General features: G+C 34.6%; 1 protein-coding gene and 1 long non-coding RNA gene across 8 annotated transcripts in view; one reads left to right on the top strand and one right to left on the bottom strand.

Moving 5' to 3' along the window:
• LOC122535572 overlaps window positions 1-13,638 on the top strand; it is a 122,117-nt gene that overhangs the window by 96,531 nt on the left and 11,948 nt on the right. For all 7 annotated transcript variants that reach the window (XM_043667237.1, XM_043667236.1, XM_043667235.1 and 4 more), the window contains 2 exons: window positions 11,842-11,983; window positions 12,909-13,355. In XM_043667237.1, coding sequence (XP_043523172.1) covers window positions 11,842-11,983; window positions 12,909-13,355 — 589 coding nt within the window. The remainder of the gene's footprint in view (window positions 1-11,841; window positions 11,984-12,908; window positions 13,356-13,638) is intronic.
• LOC122535576 overlaps window positions 1,624-13,638 on the bottom strand; it is a 28,638-nt gene continuing 16,623 nt past the window's right edge. The window contains exons 2-3 of the long non-coding RNA XR_006308207.1: window positions 8,605-8,608; window positions 1,624-1,636 (exon numbers count right to left, since the gene is read on the bottom strand). This is a non-coding gene — a long non-coding RNA (uncharacterized LOC122535576). The remainder of the gene's footprint in view (window positions 1,637-8,604; window positions 8,609-13,638) is intronic.

Below are 13,638 nucleotides of genomic sequence, written 5' to 3'. Positions count from 1 at the left end.
GAATTACGTTAAAAATGTGGATTTAGGGCAATTTGGAAGTAGGGAAAGGAAGAATCTGTACTTGAAACTTTTGTCTCGTTTGCTAATAGCTCGGGTGAACGAGGGTGGAAATGTTGAGGATTATTTTAGACGTAAGAATTTAGGACAATTTGGAAGTGGTGGCGAGGAAAGGGTTGTACTTGAAATGTTACGAATAACTTCGTGTATGCTGACATAGGCTATGTTAACTGAAGGAGGAAATATAGATACATAGATTTTAGAAATAAGATATTTAGAACAATTTAGAGATTTATGGAAAGAAAAGGGATCCTAATGGAGACATTTGTGCTTGAAATTTTCGTTTCATTGCCATCGTACTTATGTTTATGAATTCTTTAATCTTGCGTGCTGCAGAATGTTGTTCTAATAATAATAATTCTAAAAACTAATAATTTTTAGGAAATAACCAACTAATGTTTAAAAAAAATACAACAACATACATGAATATAAATTATGTGACATTGCAGAAAATTAAATTTAAACATTGAACGACGTGGTGAGATATGAAATGGGGAGGAATGTAATTTCAATGTATCTGCATATTGAGTGACAATACGAAATGTTTTTAAATATTAATCCACTCGCGAGAACGTCACAATGAACATTCGCATTCCTCGATTCTTCGTTCTCCTATTTAGAGCATTCCACAAATGTCCTTTGATCCGATGAACGACAAACATACCGAATTTAATTAGGAGACGATGTTCAAACACACGATACGCGGCACCAATATGTGCGTATATGTGTGTGTGAGTCGCTTCTGATGGAAGCAACCTCGAAATAATTGTGCAGTCCACGAGGTTAATTAACCCTGAGCCAGAAGATTTGCCAATTTACGTTGCGCCAGTTCACTCGCAAATACGCCAAAATACTTGAAAATCTCGCGTAGGAAAACAAGCACTTGCCTCAATGTTCAAACTTCCAGCATTCGGAGATTTTTCGAATCGAAAGACGTGTAGCGAACGTTATGCAAAAGCACACTCTCAGTGCACAAAATTACACAAGGTTTTGACGATGACTGGGAAAAATATGTGAGAAACTGAATAATATATTGTACAATAATGTTTCTTTCCTTGAATCTCGAACGAGTATAAATTATTTTATTTCTCTATACTTCAGTACTATAGTACACATGTATCAAGGATCCTTAAATTTCTCAATGCAAGTTTCACTGGCAGAGGAAAAAGGCTTCGCTAAAACGTTCGGTTTTGAGATGTTCGTCTTTGTCGGATCGGAGGAGATACCAAACGTTCTTAACAAGACACCATTCGTCCAATTAGCAGATTCGAACGTAAGAAATCGCTTAATTAGGCTAGCCAGTGTTGAACATCTCTGACGGACAGACGATGTCGCTTTTACTGAAATTGGAGAGAGACCCACGACCGACGGTCAAGGAAAGACGATTCCGAGCTTCTCCTCGCCGACGATGAAATTGTTTTCTCCTTTTTTTTCTCACCCCGGGTTTTTCTTCCCTTGACGTTATCCGTCTCGCAATCAGAAACTTATTGGATTACTTTTTCGCCCTTTTTTCTCTGTTCCTGTTTCGCCGCCATTGTTCTCGCGAGTCTACTCGTTTCCTTCCCGCGTGTCTCTTCCGCTTTCCATTCGCTTAATTTCACCCCAAGACTCGAAACGTTCTTCACCGTTACTAATTATCCGAGTTGGAAGACAGAGAAAGAGAGAGGGCAGAAAAAAAAAGGAGAAAACCGAAAGACAGCTAACGAAGGAGAATCGGAATGGAATGAGAGATATCTGGCTGGACGGTTAGTGTTACTTCCACTTCCGGCCCAGTGAGTCAGATCTCTTGACTCAGTGGGCGCGAATTAAAATTTGCGAGTCGTAGCTGAAGATATCCTCGCTGAAAGGGAGAAACGTGGAAAGCGAAAGACAAAAGGACACCGGTGACGAGAGAACGCGGAAGACGCACGTAAAACGTCGACAGTGGTGTTGACTTAGTCGTCGGAATCGAACGAGGAATCGTTAAAAGTTGTGGGAAATTGTTTCTTGCGAGCAACGAGCGAGTTCAAAATACGTGGCGAACTTCGTAACGAGTGCCTTCGAGTAACGAAATCACGGCTCGCGGCGTGGATTCTTAGAAACTTTTGTTGCTATTAATTAAAATGCGAGAATCACCGGTTTTGTACAATTACTTGTACTTGTAGTTTAAAGAGCATTCCTTAAATACGACTGAGTAATTTTTTTAATGGAATTCTTTGTTACAAAAAATATATAAAATAATTACATAATATTAATGGAATAATTTTTTAATGAAATAGATGTCTAACACATAGAATAGAATAGTTAGATAGTATAAAACAGAGTAATTTTTCAACATGAGAAATTTAGTATAATAATAAATTTAAATAATAAACTTAATATAATAATCTGTTATTATTATTATACGTAGATATCTAACAGATAGAACAGAATAGTTAGATAGTATAAAACAGAGTAATTTTTTAACATAAGAAATTTAATATAATAATAAATTTAAATAATAAATTTAACATAATAAAAAGTTATTATTATTATATGTAGATATCTAATAGATAGAACAGAATAGTTAGATAGTATAAAACAGAGTAATTTTTTAACATAAGAAATTTAATATAATAATAAATTATTATTATTATATATATTAATATATAACAATTTTAATATAATAATAAATTTAAATAAATATTACAAATAAATATACATTAATAAATATACATTAGTATATAATAAATTTAATATAATAATACAGTAAATTCAAACGCTCACAATGACGCGAGTTTAAGATTGTATGTGGAGCTTCAGAGATCCTTAGAAACTTTTATTGTCCATTAATTGAAATACGAGCATCACTCTCGTTTGGAAATGGCAGTGACATTTACTTGTATTTCTATTTTAAAGGGCATTCTTCAAACAGCATAATACAGTAGTATTTCAAAGAGCACGATATACGACAAAGTGATTTTTTTTTAACAGAACAGATAGAATGAAGTAATCTTTTAAATTTCACAACAACAACAACACACTAAATTTGAATTACACTTACGATGACGCGTGTTTGAACGAACAGAGCGCAAGAAACCTCGAACGAATCGTTCGCTGATGAATACCGGCAGCAAGACAAGACGCGACATTTTGAAATAGTTACAATTCAATTAGTGAGATGCATTTTACATGAGTATGCGCGTACGTTTAATAAACTTTGCATGCTTAGGAACCGTCGTTGCGAGGACAAATGTTTGTAGGAAAAACACGTGCGACCTGTTCGATTGGGCTTCAAATATTCGACTGAAGGAATGGTTCTCCCACGAACCGCGCAAATTAACCACTGTGTATTCACGAAAGTTATTTCGTTTGTATTCCGACTTCCTGATCTCGTGCAAATAGAATAACACGTGTATTATTGTGTTGGTTGGCAGAGTATACGAGATGAAAGCTTGTAAACAGATGGAGAAAGTAGAACTTTTTCACAGAATTCCGAAAGGTCGATAATGATGATCATCAGAGACATTATTCTAAAAATAATTTCGTATTTGCATCGTTTTTCAAGTGAAATATTTCTACATTGAACGTATCAGGGATTATTCTAGGAATAAGTTAAAAAGATTAAATTGTTGAATTGATTTTTTGTTGTTGATTATTCTAGGAACAAGTTAAAAAGATTAAATTGTTGAATTTTTTTTTTTAAAGGGATTAGAAAATTCGATGTGCACTGAATGAGGAATAATTTTGCATTTGTATTTCTTTTTTTTTTTTTTTAATGAAATATTTTTATATCGAATATATTAAGTTAGAAATTGAATTGATTTTTCAGAAGACAGGGATTAGAAAATTTAACGTGTACTAAATGAAGATATCCAGAAAATAATTATTTATAATTTATACGTAATTATATTTATATTAAAATTTATATTAAAATAATTATATTTCTAGTTATTTATAATTTCACATTATAATTATAACATAGTTATTATAGTTATTATAATTTCATATTTGTGTCTTTTTTCAAATATTTTCACACTGAGCGTGTTAAATCGGAAATTAGGTTGAAAATTGAATTTAGATTGGATTCGTCTCTTTTAGAATGGCAGAGATTAGGAAATTTGATGTGTACCAAAGTTTTATGTTTTTAAAAGTGAGTTTTGCGGCTGATCCGATGCTATTTTTACTTCTTCTTAAATTCTATTCTGGCGAGATTAATTAAAACACGTTTAGAACATCTGAAAGAACAAACGAACAAATTAAGAACCGTTCATCCAAGACTGAACACGATCAGTGATATTATTCATTGTATAATCTCATCCATGATGTCATACAAATTTAGTGCCCCGACTATTATAGAGAAATAGAGACTGTCTTCTCTTCCCCATCTTCCATCTAGAATTTAGATATAAGAAGTATAGCTCGACTCTACTTTCCCCCCTTTTCTCTCTACCATAAAAATAGTACATCCAACAACGAAAGCACGTTGCAACGTTTCGAGTCTGATGGTGGTACCTAAATTGAAGAGAAAAGAACCAATTATCATATACTTCCAAATTATTTATATTTTAGAATTGTTGCAATTTTTTGGAATTCCGAATTATTCAAATCTCTGAAATTAATTTAGAAAATCATCGTACATATTTTAAATATATACAATATTCTGATATTTAAATTCTTAACGCGATGTGATCAATTTTTTTACTTATAAATTCTTACAATTTTTCTAAAATTCTAACACCTCAATCGTCAATGTTTCTATAAGTTTTTTGTTAAATTTCAGTATACTAAAAATAACTAAATAATTAAATTTATATAATTACTAAATAATTGAATTTTTATAAAATTATATGATACTAAATAATTAAATTTAATATACTAAAAAAAATTACTAAATGATTGATTTTCGATATTATTAATCGAAGCCTGTAGAAGTGAACGGCTGGCTAGGTGAGTCGTTCCAAAATTTCATTGACATTGCACTTGAGTTCATCAGCATCTCGATAGCCGTGCCCGGTATTATCCGTTTATTGACCATCAATTAATCAGCTGGCTAATTGAAAGTTTGATTGGCCAGGCCAGCTACAGCACTACAACAGCGTCGGTGTATTATTCCAAGTTGGTTCGATCTGCTGCCGGAAATCTCGGCGATTAGTGAGTCGAAATGGATTTCACCCATTCGAAAAGATTAATCGTCGTGATTAGTTCGAAATTAGTTATTCGCGTCCTGTCTTTTCTTCGATGTTTACGCACGCTGTCCGACTCGAAACTTGTAAAACGTATGTACGGTAAAACAATTGTGTTACAAACGGGGACAATGACTTCACGCGAAGATAAGCCGAGATGTGATTGATGAAATTTTAGAAAAGAAAATTCAAGAAATCGCCGTCGAATTGCAATTATTCGTACACCGATTTAAAACTGTTCTCTATTTTGTTGTTTACAAGTGTAAGAGTAGAGTAATTAATAATAGAGCTAAAGTATGAAAGTATAAAAATCGTATCAGAAAAATTAGACCGCGAAAAGAAGAAAAGGGAAACATTCCCTGGAATGTATCGAAGAGCGCAAACTTTTATTTATTTATGCGTTTAAATCTATGAAAACGCAATAGTTTAAATGACTGTTCTAAAAAATTATCGACTAGTCATTTTGATTACTTTAGTAATTAATTCTGGTGTTAAACTAAACAGTTTTGAAAGGAATAATCCTGATGTATTACAAACATTTGATAACAAAGTTTTCCATTCGAGTTTAATTTAATGCTTCTCGATGAAGCTAGCTTGAGCTGAAACTTAATTACGTATACTTCAACAACGTCTGAACTACGTTTCAAAATTTATTATTTACAAGCGTCTAAAGCACCTAGGAAATTTAGCCGATTATTCTAGATGGTTTAACTAAAATTGTCGATCGAATGGAATTAAAACCAATTACGGAAATTAACGTAATTTCGAGCGTTTTGTCGACGATCCTGAAAGAAGATTTCAATGAAATTAAATTAAGTCTGACTTTTATTCGTCGAATTTATTCAGATCCTGCTCTGGAAAAAAAATCCAAGCCTCGTATTTTCGTCTTATTTTCCGTGAATTATGTACAGGATGTTTCACAAACATCGAGTGTCTTGAATATCTTACGTGCGTTTTTGAATGATCATAGAAATTGTCTCGAGATATGAAGGTCAACGATATTTTTCTTAAATAAATTCACCATATTCAATCATCGTTGAAATAATCGAGAATAGAATCAATGATTATCCAATGATCTGTGACATCTGTGATGCAGTAGCATGAAGAATATAAAACAATATTTTTGTTTCTAGCCAAACAATAAAGAAAGTTTAATACATTCACAGTTCTTTCCAAAAGAACTAATCTTACAACTCTTCCAAAAAAAATATCAATCTTCAAGAATACAATCTCACAGAGAAACTAGCTTTTATCATTAGATCGCAGATTTCCGTGCATTTGCACAAAATATCCAAAGTGTAATATCATTTTCACCGTTTTTCCGTAACGCTCGACACATTTTACTTTATCTTTTGTTGTCACATTCCCCGGAAATACGAATTTCTGTGAAAATTCGCGCGTCGTAAAATTTCTTTCATCGGCGCGGAACGAAACAATTTTCGCTCCGAGAACGTCGATATATTTCAAGATGTTGGGATTAGACTGTTTACCTCTGTGACATCGGTCCCGTTCGTAGCACAAAGTTTACGTATCCTTCCGTGCGATTGACCGTAGCCAGTTTCTAGAGTACTTTTCACCCTTCCTTCGTAGAATATCGATTTAGAAGAGGACGCTCTCCCTAAGCCACCCTCCGTTAGTCGGCCCTCGCGGTGAAACCAAACTCGTCCGCGGCCATTCTTTTCATTCGTCGAACCAACCGACCACGAACCAATGAAAACTGTAACGATCCGCACACGGGACAATTTCACGACGGGTAAAAATATCGAGTACCGACAGTGCCATATTCCACTCGATCGTAAACATTGGTACTTACGGCGCGTACATGTACACACATAACGCGCGTATAGTTTTATAACGCATATACATATACATATACATAGATTTACACGCGTACGTATATAGACAACGATGTCTCACAGTGCGTGTAATTTTTAAACACACACACACACACACACACACACACACACAACAAACGTCTTATTAACCTCTTGCGCTAGTAACCGGTTCGCGGACCATAACGAGTGACCGAGCCGTATACGATAATTCGTCTTCTTTTTTGAATTCATCGGTATGTCACTGGATAGAAATTGCCAAGGAGTAATAAATTTATTGTTTGCTTCGCCTGGGTTGTATTTCAATATGCTCAAAGCTAAGAAAATGTTGCGATTTTCGGACAAGTATTCTCGACGTCAGCGCGAGAGGTTAATATTGGGACATACATCACGGTGTTTGAGAACGTGTAATTTTTAAACGATATTATAAGCGTGCAACAGTATCATAATACACAAACGCGCAAATATAATCGATATATTTGGACAACGAAATTCTTACCGGGGAGATTATTGCTCGTTTCTTCTTTTTTTTTTTTCTTTTTTTATTGGATTAATTGATCTCTGATTAGAATATTACATCGTGGGATTCTGACTTTTTACATTCACATTTCACTTCGCGTAAATAATTTTTCACTACTTTGCGTTTATTTCCAGGTTATTTCTATATATATATATATATATATTGAAATAATTGAAATATTTTTCTCTCGTATTTTTCAATTTGTCGCTTGCGTTGAATAAATAAAATCTACGTTTCTACCAATTGTCCAAGCATAAATTTCCAATATATTTAAAAAATAAATATATAATTAATAATTATATAATTATAATATACATAATTAAAAATAAAATATACATATATATTAATAATTATAATTTTAAATATATATATTAATAATTATAATTTTAAATATATATATTAATAATTATAATTTTAAATATATATATTAATAATTATAATTTTAAATATATATATTAATAATTATAATTTTAAATATATATATTAATAATTATAATTTTAAATATATATATTAATAATTATAATTTTAAATGTATATAATATATTTAAAAAACGAAACAAAATATTCATCAAAACATACATTTGCAAACAACTACATACATAGAGCAATGATTCTCAGCATTTGTTATAACAAATAAGAGTCATTGTGATTTTTATTCTAGACGTAGTCTGATTAGCACACACACACACACACACACACGATTTTCGATCGCGAAACACGTTTTCGGCCGCGTGAACGATACACGTGCAAACATACACACACACGCACACGCACAAGCACGAACACAGACTTCCGTCGACATCGTGAAGTGAATTGCGGCCACAGCTCGGCGATTTAACGAGCATTTAGGTATGAGATCGACGTTCGTCGAGGACTGGCAAGCATCGGCGATCGTCCCTGCTGCCAATCGCTGCGGTGCGAGTTCAACGAGTTAGTAGCATGGGCATGTGTGTGTCTGTCTGTCTGTCTGTCTGTCTCTCTGTCCGAATCGCAGCACGTTGAACGTCCAACCTTCATCGTAATATGTATATGTTCTCTATACGTGTGTACATCCCTGTGTGTGTCTATATATATATAGTATATATATATATACGTATAAAATACTTTTTCGTACATATATGTGAGAGTATAGAAATACGTATATAAATAAATAAATATATATATATATATATATATACACACGTATAAAATACTTTTTCGTACATACGTGTGAGAGTAAATATATATATATATATATATATATATTTATACACGTATATATTTATATTTATATTTATATATTTATACACGTATTTCTACACTCTCACACGTATGTACGAAAAAATATTTTATACGTGTATATATATATATATATATATGTATATATGTATATATATATATATATACTACGTACCCTACTTTAGATTATCGTATTTTTAAGGACGTGGTTTGCTTCGAAGTGGCGATAATTTGCAATTTGCGTAATTTTGATTTCAATCGTACATATTTTTCAACGAGTGAAAGAGAGACTAGGCGTTTGAGATCTTTCAACTCTCTTTAGAATCTCTGGATTTATGTGAGCGTAAATTCTCAGATTGAGATTTTTTAAGTTTAGGTAAGCATAAATTTTTCGTAAATCGAGATTTTCAGATTGAAGGAACGCCCTTTGGCGTTCTTCTAGATTCAAATTCTCGAGAGATTCTCTCTGTGAAATTCTCTATTGATAAAATCCCGAAACCAATGGGACTCGCCGTTCAGGCTCTGTATCAATGAGAATTTCCACTCGTCTATATAATTTTCGTCGCCTAGTTTCGACACAGTCAAGAGTACTTGACGCGTCACTGTTACCTCCATTCCCAAGTTATCGCCACGCCGAATCAGACCATCTTGTACTTGTTAAATGTACTCCCTACGCGACTCACGCCGAGCTTTTGCACGCTTACGAGGTGGCTGCCAAGAAACGTGACCTCCGAGTGCTGAGTTCGATGGTTGTTTGAACTGTTCTATAGATGTGCATGAGCCTGATCGGTATGACCGTTTGAGACTACAAATCCACCGATTATGGTTACGTGTTGTTTTTCACACATGTGAATGTGTCCTGATGATTTCTTCTCTCTCTCTCTCTCTCTCTCTTTTTTTTCATTTTATTTTATTTTAGAGATCCGAACGACTTCGTACTTTGTGTCTGCATTTCAATTAAATGTCAATATGTCAATGATCAGATCAATTAAAATACACAAAAATATTCGCGGAAGTGAAGATTGATGGAAAAGTTTTTTTAAAACATGGTGTAATACCTCGTTGTTTCGCATAAATTTCATTTCAAAGTCACCGTGTTGCTCGTCGATCAATGTTTAATTAACTTTTCATGCCACGGTGAGTTTAAGGTAAACGTAACTCGAAGGAAATGTTGATCCAATTACCTGTTACCTGTTGCCCGAACATCTAAGAATACGAAAGAAAGAAGGGAAATGTATTTTGAAACGAAATGGAACTATCCCCGTGGACAATATTTGTGGGAACCGTCGTGCAATCATGGAGAACGAAAACAGAGAGCTGAAACTTTTTCCTTTTTTTTTTTTTTAAAGCCGGTACGAGTACGACAGGAAAATTTCCTGGAAAGCTTCTCAAATAGCTGTTCCCAGTTTGCGACTCTTAGCTCAGTCTCTAAATATTTGGCAGCTCGAATACACGAGCGGCGAGTCGAAAACTCGAGTGCCTCCAAAATTCGAGTGCTTCGAAAGTTTGAAAAAAAATTTCAAAGTGCGTGGATTTGCGTGTTTGAAAGTTTGGGAATTGGAAAGTTCGAACGTTTCAAGATTTAAAATATTTTCGAGATTTTGAGCGTCTAGAAGTTTGGAAAAATTCGACGATCTTTAAGTTTGAATTTTTAAAATTTAAAGATTTCAATGTGTGTCAACACGCGAATTTTTGGAAGTCTGAGAATTCGAAAATTTGGGAATTGACAAGATTTAAAAATTTTGAAATGTTCAAACGTATAAAAGTTTGAAAAGATTCGACAAATTTTAAGTTTTCAATGTTTCGAAATTAAAAGATTAAAAGAATAAATACACTCGAGACTACGCAGATTTAAAGGTCTGGAAATTTGAAAATTTGCAAACTGGAAGGTTTCAAGATTTAAAAATTTCGAAGTTTGAAGAATTTCACAATTTTAAGTTTGTGCGCTTAGGAAATTAAAAGATTTCTGAATAAGTACACTCGGTCATTTTAAAATTAAAAGATCGATCGCCCGGAGATTCCAAAATTTCGAGCGTTTCAATACTTGAGTGTTTAAAAATTCGAAAACTCGAAAATGAAGAGTTTTTAAATTTCTGAGGAGGTCAAACTTACTTCATCTCTCTGCAAGTAAATTCATCGATGTGTCTGCAGTAACTTTTTCGCTAAAAAAAAAAAAAAAAATTAATAGATCCCCAATTGTTTTTTCAGCATTCGCGTTACACAGTGCGCCGTAAGATAACAGATCGCTACTAAAAGCTTTATTGCTCTGGGAAAATGCGTGTCCCACTTTCAAGACTCGTAATCGGCAACCCCTATTTGCGATTGATCGTGTGGTCGAAGCAAATCGAACTGATAAAACAGATCGTAACCTGCGACACTTTTCAAAATCACCTCTTCTTTGCGTAGTTGCTGTGGACTTTCCTCTCGGTTATCCGGCGTTTCCCTCTTCGCTGAGAATACTAAAATTGCAGACAAACGAGTAAAACGCGAGAGGAATTGATGTGATGAGAAATAATTGAATCGATAGACTCGTGTACATAAAATAAAGATAAATCAAGGAAAAAGCGGACAAAAAGTTTATTTAGTAGATATCTGAGCGAATGTTTCTGTTTAGAACTTACGTTCCCAAATTTCATTATCGACAGATGACGTAATGACAAATCTATTTGCAGATTATTTCTAGAAATCTACTCTAGATCCTCTCGTGTGTCTGGAATCAAATCTTCGATAACTATATATAAGTTTAAATTTAACTGTTGTTTCTGTCAAGCGCGATACTTAATATCTTCAATAGCGCAACGATGAACTTTAAGTCAATGATGGACTGACCGATACCGAAACTCAAAACACACCAAGTCTCTTTCGTTTTCTTAGATAATAGGTGACAGGTAAAGCACTTCTCCAAACCAAATACAACATTAAAAATTTCCGCGAGGTAAGTAGAGAGGCAAACGAACGAAAAGCTAGGGACCAGACTCCGGGCTGAGTGAATACGGTTTTTTGGGGAGCACGTGTCGCGTTAGGCAAGTGACGTGTGGCAATCGTCTAATCGTCGGTTAACCTTGGCAGTGATCTGCGCCCAAGGGCTGATCGCGAAGGACAAGAGCGGCACATCTGATCCATACGTGACCGTCCAAGTCGGCAAAGTGAAGAAACGCACCAGGACCATGCCAAGGGAATTGAATCCAGTTTGGCACGAGAAGTTTTACTTGTGAGTTACTTTTCGATAATCGCACGAGCTGACATTAATCTCAGTCATTTCATACATATAAATATATATATGAACAAAAAGATTACGTCTTTAATCTGCTATAAAAGCATGTAGTCTATTAACCTCTTGCGCTGGTATGTCAAATTCCAATTGCCAAAATTGTAATATTCTCTCAGTATATTTTTAAGTATGTTTAAGTAAAACAAAATAGGCAAGACAAGTGATAAATTTGTTACTACTCAATAATTTTTATCCAGTGACATCATACCGACAAGTTCAAAAAAGAAAGGCGACGAATTTGTTGGTGTGTTTGGTCGCTCGTTATGGTCCGCAATCGGTTGCCAGCGCGAGTGGTTTAATAAACTGATTACTGTAATAATTTACTTGAAATATTCATGTTCGCGCAAGGACTCTTGATCCAATTTATTCGGTTCATTTCGGTTAATTGAATTTTCTGTTCGTCTATACAACACATCTTATTTATACACCCGTGGCAAATAATTTTCAATCAAACGCAAATATTCGAAAGCATTGAGGCTATCGCGTTTGTTTAAATTACGCCAGAAAACGAGATTAACGAATTTTCAATTGAAAGTGGAACACGAAACATTCCAATGTTTTCGAAAATACCTTTGCTCGATCGAAAATCTCTTGCCAGGGATAGTATTCTACAAAAGGTTAACTATGGAGCTCTGATATCTGTGATCAATTCGATTTGTTCCCTCCCCTTTTCACACACATACTTTTGCGTGTTCTACTACAGTTAACACAATTTTGTGTATTTCATTGCAATCTATTTATTACAGTTTGAACATTTTCTCTTTACACTTTGATCATAATCTGATTTAATTCTGACGTTAAAGTCGTGATCGCCCAAAAGTCCAAATCCAATCCAAAGCCAATTAATCTAAATCCTCGTTGACAGCGAGTGCCACAACTCGTCCGATCGAATAAAAGTGAGAGTGTGGGACGAGGACAACGATCTGAAGTCGAAGCTGCGGCAGAAGTTGACAAGGGAGAGCGACGACTTCCTCGGGCAGACGATCATCGAGGTGCGTACGCTGAGCGGCGAGATGGACGTGTGGTACAACCTCGAGAAGAGGACTGACAAGAGCGCGGTATCCGGCGCGATCAGGCTGCACATCAGCGTCGAGATCAAAGGCGAAGAGAAGGTGGCGCCTTATCACGTGCAGTACACCTGCCTGCACGAGAATCTCTTCCACAGCCTTTGCGAGAAGAACGACGGCGTGGTGGCTCTACCTCAGGCGAAAGGGGACGATGCCTGGAAGGTGTACTTCGATCCACCTGGCGAGGAACTCGTCGACGAGTTCGCCATGAGATACGGCATCGAGAGTATCTACCAAGCAATGACGTGAGTCATTCCATTGAAACAACCTCGTCGCGCGCATTAACTTTTGACTCCAAAAATTTTCACTTTGGGATTTCATTCTGTTTCGTTCTGTCATTGGACAGTAGTATTGTATAAAATTCAAGATATTTAATGTTTTTTTTTCTGTATTTTACAATGTAATTTTTATGATGGTGATTAGATGAAAATTTCTTACAATCCACATAGTATCATTGGACTATAGTATTTTATCTAAAATTCAAGACATTTAATTTTCATTTTTTTTGTATTTTACAATGTAATTTTT

The sequence above is a fragment of the Frieseomelitta varia genome, unplaced genomic scaffold (assembly GCF_011392965.1).
Source record: "Frieseomelitta varia isolate USP_RPSP 00005682 unplaced genomic scaffold, Fvar_1.2 scaffold_738, whole genome shotgun sequence".
In the NCBI taxonomy this organism is placed as follows: Eukaryota; Metazoa; Arthropoda; class Insecta; order Hymenoptera; family Apidae; genus Frieseomelitta; species Frieseomelitta varia.
This window is presented reverse-complemented; position numbering and strand designations above follow the sequence as displayed.